Consider the following 18,501-nt stretch of genomic DNA (forward strand, 5'->3'; position numbering starts at 1 on the left):
TCTCAGTTTCAGGCTTTTTGCATGGACAAGTCATTTAAAATATCCTGTCAAAGATTCTCACAAAATTGAATTTAATGCCATACATCTTAAGCATAATTAGTTTTGAAAAATAGACATCAGCAACTTTCCACAATAAATATTGATTGATAAATTTTGTATAAAAAATAATTCATTCAATATAAAAGCCAATGGTAACAATTTCTTGATGCTCATACAAATACATGCAACAATATTCAGTTCTACTGTGGTCTTTTGTATTCTAACCTGCTCATCAAATATCATAGTGAGGTGCAGGAATGCTTTAGTGTTTTAAACAATTGTTCAAGAAGGATTAAAATTATTGACTTACAAGTTTTCTTTTTTTTTTCCAGCCATGCCCATGGCCCATGGCAAGTGGAATTTCCCAGGCCAGGGATTGAACCCATGCCACTCCACCAACCCAAGCCACTGCAGTAAAAAACACTGGATCCTTAATCTGCTATGCCACAAGAGAACTCCCCTAGTGTCTTTTTATAAACAATTCTTCACATTTTCTGGTAAATATGTTTAAGGGTTTTTTTTTTTTTCTCAAATGAGGATTCTTTTAGTCATAGCCAAGTGGATAATTTTAATTTGGGGTTTTAAAATTTGAGAATGTGTTCTTTCAATAGTAAAAAATTACTATTTGTTTGTAACTCTCAAGATGATCCTTGAAAGATGAAAAGTAGAACACATTTCTTCTGAAGACTACAGGAAATAATTTGGAGAGAAGTCTTGTCATTCATGTCTAGGTGACATATGGCTGCAGTGTGACTTGAAGCATTTGGCACATTGTTCAAGTTCACACAAGCCCTATGGGCACAACTCTTAAACCTAATCTTTTTATTATGCCAACCAAAGTAGCTTTGAATCTGGCATCAATTTGCAGAGGAAGTTTATTTTCCCTTAGCTTTTTGCGTCGTTAAAATGATTACTCTTAAGGAAATATGACCCTACATTTGGTATTTGGAAACAGGGAGTCAGTTTTATTGGAAAGGGATGAGAGGAGGTAGAAGAATGTCATGCTTAGGGTTGTAAAACCTTATTCTTGGTCCAGGATCACCTACTGGTTGGGGAGTTTCATCCAAGATGTTTCACTACTTGAGACTAAGCTTAAAAATAAAAGGCTGTTTCTATTCCTCTGGTCAATATGTAGCTCATCTCTAAACAGGAACATAGGGCTCCAATAGGAGGACCCTAGTCTTGTAGTTAAGTGTACCTTAACTTTTTGCTTCCTCTTTCTTCTTAGGAGCTTTAACTTAGGAAATCTATCATCTTGTTAACCCTGACAAATAATTTATCTTCATCAATCTGTTTAGACTTGAAGTCAGAGCTCAAATTATTTTCTGTTTTTTCATAAAGTTCAGATTTTGAGAGACTGGTTAGCAGCTTGTGTGCCAATTTAAGGCCTTTACATGAAATACTCAGAATTCTAGATTTACCCTAAGTTTAAAATTGCAAACCTATACTTCAGCTCCACTCTCCCTTCAAATTTTTCTATAGAACCTCTGCAAAGATAGGGAGACTATCTGACCATACCAAAGTATAAAACATTCTAAGACAACCGAAATGGCAGATAATTTTCATAAAGACCCACTAATCTCTAGTCATATATAGAGTGAAATGGACTTACAAAAGTGAAAAATAGATCCCTAGCACACTGACCTTAAAACTGATCTAAATCCATACATCAATAGGCCAAACTCAGAGTTCCCATCATGGCTCAGTGGTTAAAGAACCCGACTAGGAACCATCAGGTTGCAGGTTCAATCCCTGGCCTTGCTCAGTGGGTTAAGGATCCAGCATTGCTGTGAGCTGTGGTGTAGGTCGCAGACGTGGCTCAGATTCCACGTTGCTGTGGCTTTGGCTTAGGCCGGAGGCTACAGCTCTGATTAGACCCCTAGCCTAATATGCCATGGGTGCAGTCCTAGAAAAGACAAAAAAAAAAAAGGCCCAAATCTAGCACTTACTTCAACCCTCTCCATGAAGGAATATCCCTTGGGATTTCAATTTCTGAAATGCTTTGGGAACTGAAGCTGCACCAGAATGGCCTCAATGATGTCAGCTTAATGCACTACCACTAAATTCCTTCCACTTGGACATGGGGCACTATTGTGGTCTCAGGAGTTCTGTTCCCAGGATTCAGGAATTCACTAGAGTGTACACAGAGCATGACAAAACCTTGGGCTGACTGGACCATTTATCAGTTTCTCTTTCCTGTTGTTCTAGGTCCTGCAGCACAGATGAATGGCAGAATGTTGTGTCTCAGGGGACTTGCTCCAAGTTTAATCCCTAATTATATGCAGAATGGGGCAGAATGTAACTTTCTATCTAAGTAAATTCCATGTATAGTATTAAAAATAATGGTCAATTTTACCAAAATTTCTATACATGTTATAATTCTCTCTATACACTTTTAATTCTTTTTAAATGGTGAAATTTTTTTTAAATGTTTTCTTCTATCTTTGTATAGAATTAATTATCCAGTGGGTTGACATGGGCCCTCTACCTCTCTCTTGTAAGAGGGTGATGGGTTAACCATGTGAGATCCTGAGATATCTCAATAATACTTAAGACCTGCAACAGCTTGACTGATTTCTCATTGGTAAATGACCATGAAATGTGAAAACGTATTTATTAACTGGGATCTGAGAGCTTTGTCACTGTTTAGGATCACTCATTTCATATGGCCACAACCAGAATAGAGACAGAGTGCGAGACTTTATTTATGGTAATAGTAATTCAGCAGACTCTTCTCTCAGTCTAAGTATAAAGCTAGCGACATGTGGCAGCTCATAGGAATACTTTTGAGGACTAAGTTATTCTGATGATACTGATAACCTTGCAATTCTTGCTTATTCCCATTGAACAACAATCTCTGCAGGTTTTTTAATTTAGTTTGTTGTTCAATATGCTGTCTTTGGATTTTCTTTCCATACTAAGAACTGAAACAAACAATAAAGCCTTTAAAGGCAAAGAAAACACCTGTGTAATGCTCACTTAATTTTCATCCAGCACTACAATTCTACTTAGTAAACTGATTACAAGTCATTTTTTTTTCCTTTTTTTTCAATGAATGGCAAGGTGTTGGTTAAAAATATAACCACTAGCATCAAGAAGAGCTGGATTTAAATCTAGATTCCGAGAGTTCCCACTGTGGCACAGTAGAGGTGAATCCAGGTAGTATCCATGAAGATGCAGGTTCAATCCCTGGCCTTGCTCATTGGGTTGGGGATCCAGCATTGCCATGAGCTGTGGTGTAGGTCACAGATGCAGCTGGGATCCTGCGTTGCTGTGGCTGTAACGTAGGCAGGCAGCTGTAGCTGATTCGACTCCTAGCCTGGAAACTTTCACATTTTGCAGGTTTGGCCCTAAAAAGCAAAAAAAAAAAAAAAAAAGAAAAAGAAATTTGGATTCCACTAACTCTGTGACCCCTGGCAAATTACTGAATTTTATCATCTTTTAAAGGAATATAATAATAGTACATGTCTCATACAATTACATCAATAATTAATTGAGCTAAAGTATGGAAAGTATTAGCAAAGGAGTTAGTTTAAAGAGAAAATGCTCAGTAAGAGAGAGGAAAAAAAAAGGTGTACATGCAAGAGGGAATGGGGAAGACAAAAACGCCATAGTGATACGCAGTAACATTTGGCATTCTAGCTGTATCATCAAGTGAGCATTTCAACATCTTTTATAAAGAAGAGTTAAGGCAAACATGTTTTCACAAGGGCTTGTGTTGTCATCAAAATACTTGTGGGTATTGCCATTAAATAGGTAGATTCATTCTATGGCACAGATCTTAGTTTTGATGCATAAAGATTGGTTTCTTGAATATTTTCACAAGCACATCCTCTAGGCCAGGGCTAAATCCTCTGCTTATCTGCAACATTTAGTGGAGTTCCTACCAAAGAGCAAGTGCTCAGGGAATTTGTTAAATTGAAACATCTTCAAATCACACAACCTAGTAGCACAAAAACAAGTACATCATATATTTAACAATGTACAGGATGCCTATTAGATACAAGTGTGCATATGTGTATGTGTAAATTAGTGTAAAACAAAGACACCTCAAGGTAAAACAATCACACTCTTGAAGACATTCACATTTCACAAGTGTTAGTCTGAAGTCTTCTTTCAGATGTATGTGTAATTCGGACGGATTAGCTCTTTCTACATGAGATTAATGCTCAAAACGCTAGTATTGTTGGGCTTGTTTCTAGCTAGACACAAGGCATTCGAGAACTTCCCACTGTAGCCGGTTAAGAGAATCATTAGAAGAGTGGGTCTACATTACCAGGCTCTTGAAGGCTTTCTCACATTTTTTTTTTTCTATATTACGGAGTGTGGACAAACAGATCTCTTTAACTTTTGAAGTCATTTTCAAATTTGACTCAATTTTTTTCTTTCTCCTATGGAACACCATGTAGAATATATTACCCATAATATGACTCATCCCATCATAAATCTGAGATGTTTCTGGAATGAACTTAGACGGTTAGGTCATACATCTTGTTTTCCATTATCTTCTGAGTCTGAGTTGAACAAGTTTGAAATTGAGGCATGTAAGATACAAAAGTCTTCTGACCAGAAGTTCCTAAATTGAAATTATTTTCTACAAGGTGTGAACAGCTCTCCTGGAGGATTTTGATGTCAGCGAATAAACAGTGGGCTGGGAATGGGCACCGCACTCTTGACTCATCAGTCAAAAACACATCACTCTCTCTCTTTTTGATTGAGGTGACTCCTAAATAATAGACAGACCTTTCGTCATTATGTTCTTTGGGGAAATTTCCCTCAAACTTCATAAGTTCATCCAATCCTTCTGAGAAGGAAAGGTGTGGTGAAATCATATTGGGATGCTGATCTGATAAAATAAAAAATGCCTGGGTTTCTATCTCCCATGAGCTATTCGAGAAAGACTCTTTCGGTAGGGAATTGCTGCTAGAGAAGCATCTGCTGACCAAGCTGCTTACAAGTTCTTGCTCTTGCTCAGTTTCACCTGATTTAGAGCTGCTGAGCAGGGTGGCATATTTAATAGAGGGCTGTCTTCTATTTTCATCCTCACAAGTTATCTCCATGCTCTCAGCCTCAGAGAAGTGGGCACTGCTGCGTTGGTCACTAATACAAACTGAACTCTTTTCAAGATCCGGAGTTGTCAAGAGTAGAGAGACTGTAGTTGGTGGCACCATCTCATCCTTATTTTTCCGTAATGTATCAACACTGATATCTTCTGAAATGGTTTCAGGCTCCAAAAGAAGAGGGCCAAATGTCACTGATTCTGTGTGCTTGATAAAAAGATGCTCAAATGTTTCCGGCTAAAAGAAAAGACAGATTTTAATGCTCAATTGTGTTTAAAAAATCGTTTTGCTTCACTATGACATCATTGAAGAAATGGAAGGGTGAAAATACCAAGAGACGTAAGTCAAGTCGTCACAAATCAACTGGGTTTGGACTGAAACATATCAAAAATTAAAAGGGAGAGGCCGTAGAATAGTGTTTAAAAGTGGGAGGAAGTGGACTCAGTTTGAATCCTTCTGTTTCTGTGACCATGGACAAGTTCATTAACCTCTCTGCCTTTCAGTTCCTTCACCTGTAAAACTGTGTTCAATATTTACTCCACGGCAATGCGGCAAGGAATAAAGTAAACGGTGTCTGAAAATACTTATTAGCTCTCAACAAAGATTGTTTACTGTAATTACAAAGTACTATCTTTGGAAGAATGCCTAATATTCCTATAAAGCAAATTATACTTTGTATTTTTAGGACCACACCCACGGCATATGAAGGTTCCCAGGCTAGGGGTTGAATCGGAGCTGCAGCTGCCAGCCAGCCTATGCCACAGCCACAGCCACACAGGATCCGAACCGTGTCTGTGACCTACACCACAGCTCACAGCAACGCCGGATCCTTAACCCACTGAGCAAGGCCAGGGATCGAACCCACGTCCTCATTGCTACAAGTGGGGTTTGTTAACTGCTGAGCCATGATGGGAACTCCCACACAAACTGAAATTTTAAGCCTCAAATTAAAAAAATGAATTGATATAAAGTCGAATGAGCAAAACAGCTATAGCTAAAATAACTACTCCATGACATATGATATGAAGGTAAACTATATGTGACTGACTGTTAAGGACTTATCTGCCTTATGTCACACTAAGAACCTGTTTACGATTGTCAGGAAAAAAGAACTAAATACCTATTTGTTGAAAACAATGAAGATGAAAGGGATGATCACAAACTTTTCAAGACTTTTCCTTGTAAATAACTTCATATAAAAATACAAACTATATGACATGTGGAATGAAGACAAAGACACAAAATAAATACACATCATATTTTTTTATAAGAAAGGTGGTTACATTACAATGAAAAATCCTGCCAAGCAGCTACAAGGCAAGAATTTGTGTGCAAAAGCTCAACTCATACAATGTAAACATATTGAAAAAAGAAATGCAAAATAAAGAATGCTGTGGACACATCACACTGAAAAATTAACACAACTGAATGACGTGCATTAGAAATTTCTATTTATATGTTACATATAGAATTAAATTTTTGAATTTTATGATTTTAAACTGACAGAATAAATTCTAATTAATTGCTTGAAATAACAATATAACCAACTATTCTTCATAATGGCAAATATATTCCACATAAAAACACAATTCACTTAACACAGCTTTGAACTCTTAAATGAAATATAGTGGTGATTATAATCATAAAGGAATAAATATGCCAGATGCTTTATAATGGAATAGACTTGTACAGATATTAAAATACTGCATAATAACAAACACTTTATTAACACAACCTCTTCTATTATTCTATGGACAAAATATATGAAAAGTGTCCCTGTGCCTATTTTCTTTCTGACAGAAATCTATAATTAGATTTATAAGTTCTTTCAAATATTTTCTTGATTTTTTTTTTTTTTGGCTAGATTGGTGGGATTACATACCCACGAAACTTTTAGTCAACAGCTAAATACCCTAGTCAACTGGCATCAATCTATCATTTTGGTTCTTTTAAATGTTACTACTATTGTGTATTAAATCTCTTAAAATTTAAATGAACCTAGAAATTAAGATCTCCATATAAAGGAATTGCATGCTTTCAATATGAAAATTAAAAAAAACACACAGAGAGACCATAGCATGCAGTCGAACACATGTTCTTCAAATGACATTTGGTATATTTCATGCCCTTTAAAACTTCATAATTGTCAACTGATCACGGATGCCAAATAATGTGCATGTCTTCAAATGCACTTGATGAGAGATTTCACTAATAATTAATAAGAAGTTATACGTCTATATATTATCAAGGCATATTTTATCAGTGGGTCACAAACTTTTATTAAAAGTATATTTATTAAAAAATCATTTCAGCCACTATATGCCTCTAAGTTTCAACTATTTTAGAACAGTCTGGAAGCATACTAAATATGTATTCAGCTGACAGGAATTAAAGAATATCCTTTCATATTTTCGCACTTAGATTTTACATTCCAATGACATCTATTAAAAGTCAATGAAGGGGGGGAAGGCACATTCTTTGTGATTTTTAGTTGTTTTTTTAAACATTCGAGTCAAACTATGCATGAAATCTAAATGTAAGTACTCCATTCCGTAGCCTAAATTTGACTATCATATGGGTTCATCAAACAGAGGCTTTGGTTTATTTTGAATGTGAGCAACATAACACACAAGTCCACAGAAACAGCAGGTGGCCTTTTGCTCAGGGAGTAAAGTCCTGTGTTTGCCATGAACTATTTCTAAAAGCTCCAGAGAGTCTCCGTTTTTGCAACACTGCCCATTTCCCTGCCTGCCAGAAACTTTGGGTGGTTCAGAGTAAATCTGGTCAAAAATTTCACAAGGAGTCTATATTGGAGGCTGATGTATTTTCTGATCTGGTCAATCTGACCGGCATATGTCGGGTCATCCTGATATGAACTGTAACTTCTACTGGCCTTTGACCAGAACAAACAGTAACTTCCGGCTTGCTTTAAACTGAAAGGGAAATCAGGACTTAAGTCATTTTCAAGGCTATCAAAAACAAAAATTCCTATAATAATCAAAATTAGAAATATATAAACGCCACAAGACATTCAAAAGACTACTCAAATCAGTCAGTTTATAGGCTAAAGTGTACATAAAAGAATATAAAGTGGAAAATTTTGGACATAAAACATAAACACTTTTACTGTATTCTATATTTAGAGCCATTGTACTTGCAATGTGTCAGAAGTTGCCATTCTCATCCAGTTAGAACATTGTCTGTTAGATGTTTGATGATATCTAATAGATATGTAGTAAGAGCAACAGTTATAATTTTTAATGTTTCATGACCAGGCAAATGACAAAGCAAAAGCCAGATCTCCTAAATATTACTATTTAGACTTTAGATGACTTGAAAAGTAATCATACATCCAAACTGAATTGGATTCAGACCTATAGTTTGGACCTCAAATTCACCCATCTATTTTAAGTTCTAAATCAACATAATCCACCACATTTTAGTTCTCAAGAATCCCACCAAATTTGTTTACATTGTCTCCCCTTCTTCGAAATGTAAAAATCTTCTAATACTCTATAGAGTAGATGGCAAGTTGGTAGATTGGATTCATCTGCAGTGATCATGATTAGACTTCAAAGAATGTCCGTTCTCTGTTCAGATAAAATAAAACAAAATAAGAAAGCAAAATAAAAAAAAAATCACTCAGAAAACAAAAGATAAAAGATTTCAAAAAGCTGTTCTATCAGACAGGGGTGCTTGATTATAATAAATTCCTGTGTTATACTATAGCTATGCATGTTTTTAGGAAAAGATAAAATTTTGAACCTCGGGGGCCTCTTCCATTTCCTTAATGCACTCCTTAACATCACCCTAAGAACAACCTTAAGGATCCTAGAAAAGGAAAAACTACAGAGGACTAACAGGATAAGTAAAAGGAGAGAAGAACAAAGTGTTGGAAAAATAAAAAAGCAGTGGAGGAGCAACAGCAGTATTAGAGAGTTCGGAACAAGAAAGAGTAAAAGAGTAGAGCTCTGAAGACAAAAATTTAAAAATTAAAAAAGAGCTGAAATAGTGAAGAGGAGTAGAATGACAGAACATTTATCATGATTTTTTTCCGTTCAGAAAAAAAAAAAAAACCCTAAAAAAACTGTCAAGCTCACATGGCTCCCTTTTTATAGACAACGTAATCAAGGCTTAAAGCTGCACAGTTAATGATAGCAGAGGGAGGACCCTAACTTTTTTGGTCCTCCTTCAACATTCTAGAACACAATGGAAGATGAGACGACATCCCAAACACAAGTAGGCAGGAGAATCATGTTGTTTTGCTTTTTCTATTTGTTGTGATAGCTTTGAGTTGATGAATTTATCCTTTCTTCTGGCTCCTTATAATTCCAAGGGCACATATATAGATATTAAGAACAAGAAGTCATATTTTAGGGGACTGCAATACACACTTCTAAGCCCAGTCATGTGCATTTCTCAACAGAACTTCTAACTCAAAACTGCATCAGCTCTTTCATGCTTCTGCAAGCCATTCTAGCAATTTCAGGGATGCTCTGCTTAGGACCCATGAGGATGGTGTTCTGGGAGCTTTGGTTGCTCATCCGCTTCTTTGGAGAACTAGGGTGAGGATTCTAGCATAGTCTTTGAATCACAAGAAAAAAAATCCATTTGGGTTTAGATTTAACACCCTTAAGGCAGGTTGTTAAGTTGAGTACATGCTTGTAGAAATAGAATGTAGACAGCAAAGAAGCAGGGTCAGACCCCCTGTATAATAGATGGTTTGGATTTAGAGGAAGAAAATAATAGATTATACAAAAATGCTAAAGAAAAAGGTAAAAAAAAAACCTAATTGGCTAGACTTTTAAACACTGCGAGATTTGAGTTAGAAGAAAAGCAAGGTTCTTGAGTCATTGCAATAACATTTTCCCATGACAAGAATTCAACCTTTGTTTAAAATTTTTATTTTTATGCTGTTTAAAAACTTTTTAAAGATTCTTATTTTTAAATTACAAAGAGAAATGGTGTAGAGAAATATTCTGGTTCAAGATGACAGTTTGAGCATCTATATTTCTCTCTTACCTCTGCAGAGACGGTTAGAATGAAAGTATGTGAATAAATCAAATATATACCCATGACAAAGAAGAGAATCTGAGAAGGTTGAGAGGGAATGGGATTTTGAATTTCTAAAAGATGGAAAACAAATGGTAGAGTGGAGACCAAAGGAGATGACCAAAGAATATATCCAGAGTGGGCTGTAGCTGGAGGGAAAGCCAGGGTGTGTTGTTGAATACAATGGGGTGTGTGTGTGTGAAGAAACTACAAGTGAAACCACAGGAAGAAATGAGATCTTGGGCTGAAAACTGGAAACCCTGCATATGGAATCTCTTCTACCCCTTTGCTGTGTATGGAAGAGCCTTCATATTAGAACTACTCTCCACACCCAAATTGACATTTTGTTCTCAGACATGACCAAGGAACTACCTGCGGAGGAAGGACTCTAGCAGCTGTTGGTACAGATGTCTCTGAGCACATCTTTCCTCATCTAGCCAGAGCCCCATCTACCCACCGAGGACAACAATCCCTGCCTACGTGCGCAGGCTCTCCCAGCCAGCGTGTCTATGGTTTCATTCTTAAACATGAAGGAAAAACAAAGGATTACCAGATATTTGGGGCAAGTGTGAGATTTTAAAAAACGAAAGGCCAAGATAAACAGCAGGAAAACATGACCCTAGCAAAAACAGAGAATTCAGGGAACAGAAGAAAAAAGAATTTTTAAAACAAACAATGATCCTCTAATTGGTATTTCTAGTAAGATTTAAGAAAAGATTGCATGCAGAATACACTGAAAAGGAATACTCGGAAATTTACAAATATAATAGCAAATAAAATTTCAACAGAAGCACTGGCAAGATCTCAAATGTAAAACAAAAATAAACGTATTCGAGAAGAGATTGAAAAATATGACAATGGGAGAAAAAAGTATGTATACCTGTATGTGTAACAGGGTCCCCATGCTGTACAGTGGGGAAAAAAAATTGTGTTGGGGAAATAACAATAAAAATATATATATAGAAGATCTACGTGGAGGGTCCAACATCTATTTAATACAGATTCTAGAACGAGAAGAAAATTTATCAAAGAAATAATATAAATATAATTTCTTAAGAGTTCTCTGACAGGAGACATGGAATCATAAGCGTCTTCAAATGAGGACATAGTTAAATGAAAAAGCATCTCCCCAAACTTATCACTAATTTTAGATCATTGAATGGGGAGAATATTTTAAAAGTGAGAAAACTGCAAATAACCTGTGAGGAGTAAAAATCAGAAGAGCATCTGACTACTCAGAAGCGAGACTGGTTACTAGATCTTAAGGCAGGAATTGTTTGAAAAGTTTTATTGGAAAGGTTTTATTGTTCAACCTGGACATTGATATTCCACCAAACTAGCGATCAAGAAAGGCACAATAAAAGGAATTTCAGGCATGCAGAGACTCTGACTTACACAACATTTCCTAGCAAGTTATAGAAGGATATAGTTAATCAAGAAAGAGGAAAGAAAAAAAAATCTAGAAAACAGTAATCACTAGAAACCAGTTACGGGAAAATTCAGTGATGGCTTGCAGCTATTTTAGAAAAGTCCTAATCCCGACTTCAGAAGGAGGATAGAGGGTTTCCTGGACGGAGAGCCCTGGAAAAAAGTCTCCAGTGAAGAAACTTATATGATGGCAGGACACAGAGGTATAATAAAAATAAAAAATAGGAGTTCCTGTAGTGGCTCAGTGGTTAATGAATTCGACTAGGAACCATGAGGTTTCGGATTCGATCCCTGGCCTTGCTCAATGGGTTAAGGATCCGGCGCTGCTGTGAGCTGTGGTGTAGGTCGCAGACTCAGCTCGGATCCCACATTGCTGTGGGATGTGGTGTAGGCCGGTGGCTACAGCTCCGATTGGACCCCTAGTCTGGGAACCTCCATATGCCATGGGTGCAGCCTGTGAAAAAAGACAAAAAGACAAAAAAATAAAAACATAAATAAATAAATAAATAAACTTAAGAAGCAATTAGAGGAAGTCCCCATGGGGTGCAGCAAGTTAAGGAAGCAATTAGAAACTCAAAACAAAACACAACAAAAAAACACACACAAAAACATAAAAAATAAAAATGAAGCCAACTAAAATTTGGAACAATTTAGTTCAATAGGTGGAGTGTTTTTAATCTTTTTAAAAAGTATTCTGTGACACTGGAATGACCAAGAAGTGTAATCACATTATATTACTTGGTTCTGCAAGGAACAATATTTACCTACTTGTAACAATGTAAATGCAATTTGCTGGTTTTTTTTTTTTTAATGAACCCACAGACAAATTATAGCACAGAACATATTATCAACCTTGACTTAAGTAAATGTGTAAAGTTGTAGTTGACAGAGATTGGGAAGTAGAGGGAGAAATGGAGGGAAAGCTAGGAGGGCCAATGTCTTCATTAAAAAAAAAAAGAAGAAGAAGAAACAAGGTTAAGGGAGCTCCAGGAAAGTCTATTTCATGGAATAAGAAATGGAGTTGAAGAAGATTCTTTTGGAGTTCCCATTGTGGCACAGCAGAAATGAATCCGACTAGGAACCATGAGGTTGCAGGTTCCATCCCTGGCCTTGCTCAGTGGGTTGAGGATCCAGCATTGCCATGAGGTGTGGTGTAGGTCGCAGACATGGCTCAGATCCCGAGTTGCTGTGACTGTGGTGTAGGCTGGTGACTACAGCTCCAATTCGACCCCTAGCCTGGGAACCTCCATATGCTTTGAGTGTGGCCCTAAAAAGCCAAAAAAAAAAAAAAAAAAGGCAAACAAGAAAATTTTAAGATATTGTGTTAGTACACAGGTATTTCATATTATTCCACTTCATGTATCTATATTATTTTTTAAGTAATTTTAAAAGGTATAAGGAAGTGGAACATACAAAAGAAAGAAAATCAACGGGAAATAATTATGAGAATTGATTTTCAGTCACACATGGTATCATCCTATTCTGACATACCGTGGTTAATTAAACAAATGTTTTCTTTTGATTTGAGGGAAGTATCTCAAAATATTCATTTTTTCCATCTCTGATTTGCATATTTACAAGTTTAGTATGGATTAGATTTACTATAAACCAAAAGGAAGGAAACATTAGCTTAAAAACCAGAAGAAATTAATCGTAGGGAATATTTTAGAAATCAGGTTAGATGTCTAAAAATTACATGTAAAAATTATTTTCATAAAAATCAACGTTCAAAAACATCTGAATGTGAAGAACAAATTAAAGGAAACACTTCATACAAAAATTATTACCTTCTTTTAAATAACACTTTATTTGAATTGTTTTTAAAAACAGGGGGCTCCCATAGTCCATTTGCTTTGCAATCCATTGTGGGGGTTTTGATTCCTTCGGTTTTAGAATTGGAAGTATCACACTTTGCTTATCCATCGTCTGATAGATATTTGGATTATTTCCATGTTTTAAACATTATGAACTGTGCTGCTACAAACATTCACATGGGTCTATGCTTTCATTTCTATTGGGCATATACCTAGCAGTGGAATTGTTGGGTCATATAGTAATTCTATGTTTTGTTTTGTTTTGTTTTACCTTTTTGCCATTTCTTGGGCTGCTCCCGCAGCATATGGAGATTCCCAGGCTAGGGGTCGAATCAGAGCTGTGGCCGCTGGCCTACGCCAGAGCCACAGCAACGCGGGATCCGAGCCGCCCCTGTGACCTACACCACAGCTCACAGCAATGCCGGATCCTTAACCCACTGAGCAAGGCCAGGGATCAAACCCACAACCTTAGAGTTCCTAGTCGGATTCGCTAACCACCGAGCCACGACAGGAACTCCTAGTAATTCTATGTTTACCTGTTGGAAAAATGTCAGACTATTTCCAAAAGGGCTGCACCATTTTAGCATTCCACCAGCAGTGTAGGAGAGTTTCCATTTTTCCACATTCTCACCCACTTTTATTACCTATGGTTTTTATTACAGACGTCCTAGCTAGTTAGTGTAAAGAGTTACCTTGAGCTTGGGGCTTGCATTTCCCTAACTGCTAATGATGTTGAGCATGTATCATTTGTGTTTATTGATTATTTGTATACCTTCTTTGCAGAAATGTCTATTCAGGTCTTTTTCCATTTTTTTTTTTTTTTGTGTGTGTGTGTGTTAAGATACACATACTTAAAATTTACCATTTCAACTGTTTCGAAGTGAACAGCTGAGTGGCCCTAAGTACATTCAGTGATACACTGTTGATAAGGAATTGATGGCAAGTGTATCAGTGTGAGTCTGATGGACCTGAGTTTAATCAAAGTTTTTTCACCTATAGGCCGGGAGATTAAGACAAGCTGCTGAACTGCTGAGATGCAGTTTTGTCATCAGAAAAAATAAGGCTATTAGGCCGATGAGAGAATTAAGTAAAATAATATGAATAGGAAAGTAGGGAGCAAATAGTAAATGTGCCTTGTCCTCTTTAGAAATATAATGTGAATTAGACTATGTTATTTTTCTCTAAAAAAAGTGTATTTTAGGAATTCCCTGGTGGTTCAGTGGGTTAAGGATCCAGCATCATCACCACCGTGGCTTGGGATCCATTCCTGGCCCAGGAACTTCTGCATGCTGCAGGTACGGCCAAAAAAGAAAAGAAAGATCAAAAAGTATATTTTAATTATTTGGGATATTAAAGTAGAAGGTGAGATTTTAAGTAGTTACTGAATTTTAGATGAGGTTTTTTTTAATGGCTACACCTATGGCATATGGAAGTTCCTGGGCCAAAGACTGAATTCAAGTCAGAGCTGTGACCTACACTGCAGCTGTGGTAATGCTGGGTCCTTTTATCCCACTGCACCAGGTTGGGGATCAAACTTGAGCCGCCACAGCATCCCAAGCCAATGCAGTTCGATTCTTAACCCACTGTGCCACAGCAGGAACTCCAGACTATTACATGTTTATTATTAGTAAAATCTTTGAAATCATATTCTTCTTTATCCTTCAAATATTCCTATTATATTTCAAAAACTGATTTATTCCTAATTGTGTATCTGTTGAGCCCTGGTAATAAGCTGAGCATCTTATTATGCTAGTTATGCTTAAAGAATATCTTACAAAGTTATAAAGTCAATATTTGCAAAGGTTAAAAATAATCAGCCTTACCAGTAAGGGCAGGTACACTCACTGTATCTTAAGAATTTTTAAGAATTCTTCCACTTCCTTAGTTTACCAGAACCTGGGTGATGTTTGAATCTGTGTCTGCCAGGTGATGTGCTGTGCATTGTGTAGCTCACAGGCCGTAGTCCTACATCCACCTAGTGGTTCCTTTTAGCTACAAGAAATGTCAGGCATTTTCCAGAAAAGGGAAGAAAACCAGGTTCAAACTTCCTTTTGCTAAGTGGGGCCTGATCATTTCCCTGCCCTGATAAACACATAGAAACCAGTTCCACTGTCGCCTGGGGGAGATTTGAGAGCATCACACGTTGATGACAGAGTGTTTTCGCTTCTTTTAAAGAGACAGTGAGGTAGTTATTCCCGGCATTAATATATACGGACATGGTAAAGCTCTTAAAATTTTATTTGGATAGGTATTTAGATTTTTTCACAAAAAAAAAAACCCTCTCATATTAAAAGAAAAAACAAACCCTAATATTTAAGAAAAATAATCTCCTCCTTACTCTGTCTTTCAATGTCCCTCTTTTCGGATTGCAAATGTGCTAAGGTCCTTCCGACCACAGGACTTTGTGTTTGCAGGTAGATCTGCCTGGGCTCCATTCCTCCACCACAAAACCTAGTTAATCACTACTCCTCTTCCAGATCTTAGCTCAACTGTCACTTTTGTATCTTTACCTAGCCTCCACCCCCATCCCACACACTAAGCTCAGCAAACTGGGTCCTGTTTTTTCACAAAATGTAGTTTATCATTATTAGTGTTTGTAATATTATTAGAAGATAGGATATCTAATATAGTATTACAACATATACGATATATATTATTTATTATTTCAGTTATAAAGTAATTCATGCTTATCTTCCCCACTAGACCATACACCCCAAGAGTTTCTGTTTTTCAGACCATTTTAATCCTAGGGCCCAGCATAGGGACTGGCACAGCATAACTGTTCAATAAACAGCCTCTGAGTGAATGAATGGAATGAATTAATGACTGATTTTTAAAATCAATAACCATTTTGGAGAGAGAAAAGAAGACAAGTTCCTTCTATTCTGCTTTTAACCCAGTCAATCATCTATGACCTCACTGTCTTTTTAGCTAGAAGGTAAGGAGCATCTCTTAAAAATTTGTTTTCCCAGAGCCTAGTACTCATATGTAAGTACTCATTATGTGCTTGTTGAATGAATGAATGAATGCCAAATAAATATATTTGGCCTAAAGACCACTTTCACTACAATAAAGTTCACTTTAAGCATTCATAATAGAAGAGAAAGATGAGGGATAAATATTTTAATTGAAAAAGTCATCAGCTCTGTTTTAATGAAAGGAGACTCGCTGGCTTACAGTGAGTAACGGCATAGTTGAGAAGTGCATGGGCAGGTGTGGGGAAAGTGACGTTTCTATAAAGAAAATGATCATTTGTAAAACTACACTGCTCCCTGGTTTGAAGACATGGTAGTGTCTCTTCTCCCAAAAGATTACAATTTAACGTCTTATATGGTTTTGCCCATAATGTTACATACTTGTTCATGCATTCATTCACTGGTAAGCTGTAGAGCAATGTTCTTCTAACGGCAAATCATAGCCACTAGTATGCGACATCAATTTAGAGGGTTGTGAGCAATATTTTTTAATGCAATAGCATTTGGAAAAAAAGAAGGCACTGCAAACAGTAATATTGTTTTGAGCATTTTTTGTTTCAGCTTTGCCTATTATCTGTATCGATGCATTTACTAGGTTGCAAGGTAAAGTGTATTTCTCACTGTGGGTTATGGTCAAAAGAAAAAATTTAAAGTCACCTTTAGAGAGAACAGTTACTAACAGAACAGGCTCAAAAGTCAAATTGGTAAGCTAAGTTGGAGTCTAAAACAAGTTACTTAACCACCATAAGCTTTGGGTTTTTCTTCTATAAAATGGAGATGATAATATTTATCTCACAGGGTGACTGAAAGACTATCAATGCAAAACATGTAAATATATAAAATACTGATAACTAATATTTATTGAGACCTGACCATGCTATGAGTACCATCTTCTTTAATCCTCAAAATACCCCAATGAGGTAAATTCTATTAAACGTCATTATACAGGAGAGGAAACTGAGACACTAAGAATTGAAGTAAAAATCTTAAGGTATGTAAGAATATGTATCTCAGTGATTTGTACATAAATAAATGGACACTATTGTGAAATATCAGCAGTTCCTTAATGAATCCTGACTCTAGTACTTTGGATTTAGCAGGAGACGTTTAATAATATGTGTCCTTGGTTAAACACAGCCCTTGAACTCGGAACACTCTTCAAAGTAAATAATATAATGCTAGCGGGGAGAAATTCTTCTGAACTACGCTTGTTCGCAGAAGGTTTGGGGAAAGAAGAGGCTAGAGCAAGGACTTTGTTGGCGTGGAGGGATCTGCTGTGGTGAAGGGAAAAGTATCGGCATGGCCAAGGCCCACAGACAGAAAAATTAGAATATGTAGGTTGATAACAGATTGTAGAAAGAAGTCATTGTGTACTAGCTTAGAGGGACTGTACTTGATCTTACAGCTAAAAGGAAACCACTGAAGACTTGTAACAGTGACCAGTGATCTTGCAATTATGGAGACTGCATAATAACTTTCATAAGATTATTGTTCAGAACATGGTGTAGATAGTTCGATATGAAAATTGAATTCTACTTTCCTAATTTTATGGGTGGAAAACCAACCTTGCTTCCGGGGAAATTATGAGAATTAATAACATATTCATTAAACTCTAGAGTTTTCTGAGAAATTCTATTATAGCGGTAAGTGCAAATTATTTTATTAGCTTTATCACTATAAAATTTTTTTGGCCTTTTTAGGGCTATACCTGCAGCATATGGAGGGTCCCAGGCTAGGGAATGAATTGGAGCTGTAGTTGCCAGCCTATGCCACAGCTCGGAGCAAGGCCAGATCTTAACCCACTGAGTGAGGCCAGGGATCGAACCTGTGTCCTCATGGATACTAGTTGTGTTAGTTAACCACTGAGCCACAATGGGAACTCCTTATAATCGTATTTTTCAGATTGCAATCTTTGAGGAAAGGATTATTTATATAGTTTTTAATTGAGCTAAGTAATTATAGAGATATTTATAAGAATTAAAAATAGTGATTCCAGGAGTTCCCGTCGTGGCTCAGTGGTTAGCAAATCCGACTAGGAACCATGAGGTTGCGGGTTCCATCCCTGGCCTTACTCAGTGGGTTAAGGATCCGGCGTTGCTGTGAACTGTGGTGTAGGTCGCAGATGTGGCTCAG

The 18,501-nt window shown here is 36.7% G+C and overlaps 1 protein-coding gene across 2 annotated transcripts in view; it reads right to left on the reverse strand.

Annotated features, from left to right (window-relative positions):
• Positions 1 to 3,986: 3,986 nt before the first annotated feature.
• Positions 3,987 to 18,501, reverse strand: part of LEPR (leptin receptor) — a 91,154-nt gene continuing 76,639 nt past the window's right edge. The window contains exon 20 of one of the 2 annotated variants that reach the window (XM_047788754.1): positions 3,987 to 5,336. In XM_047788754.1, the coding sequence (XP_047644710.1) occupies positions 4,509 to 5,336 (828 nt within the window). In that variant the 3' untranslated portion in view covers positions 3,987 to 4,508. Of the gene's footprint in view, positions 5,337 to 6,424; positions 8,690 to 18,501 lie in introns of those variants that run through there. The other variant, XM_047788755.1, reaches the window with a different exon arrangement.

The sequence above is a fragment of the Phacochoerus africanus genome, chromosome 8 (assembly GCF_016906955.1).
Source record: "Phacochoerus africanus isolate WHEZ1 chromosome 8, ROS_Pafr_v1, whole genome shotgun sequence".
NCBI classification, from domain to species: Eukaryota; Metazoa; Chordata; class Mammalia; order Artiodactyla; family Suidae; genus Phacochoerus; species Phacochoerus africanus.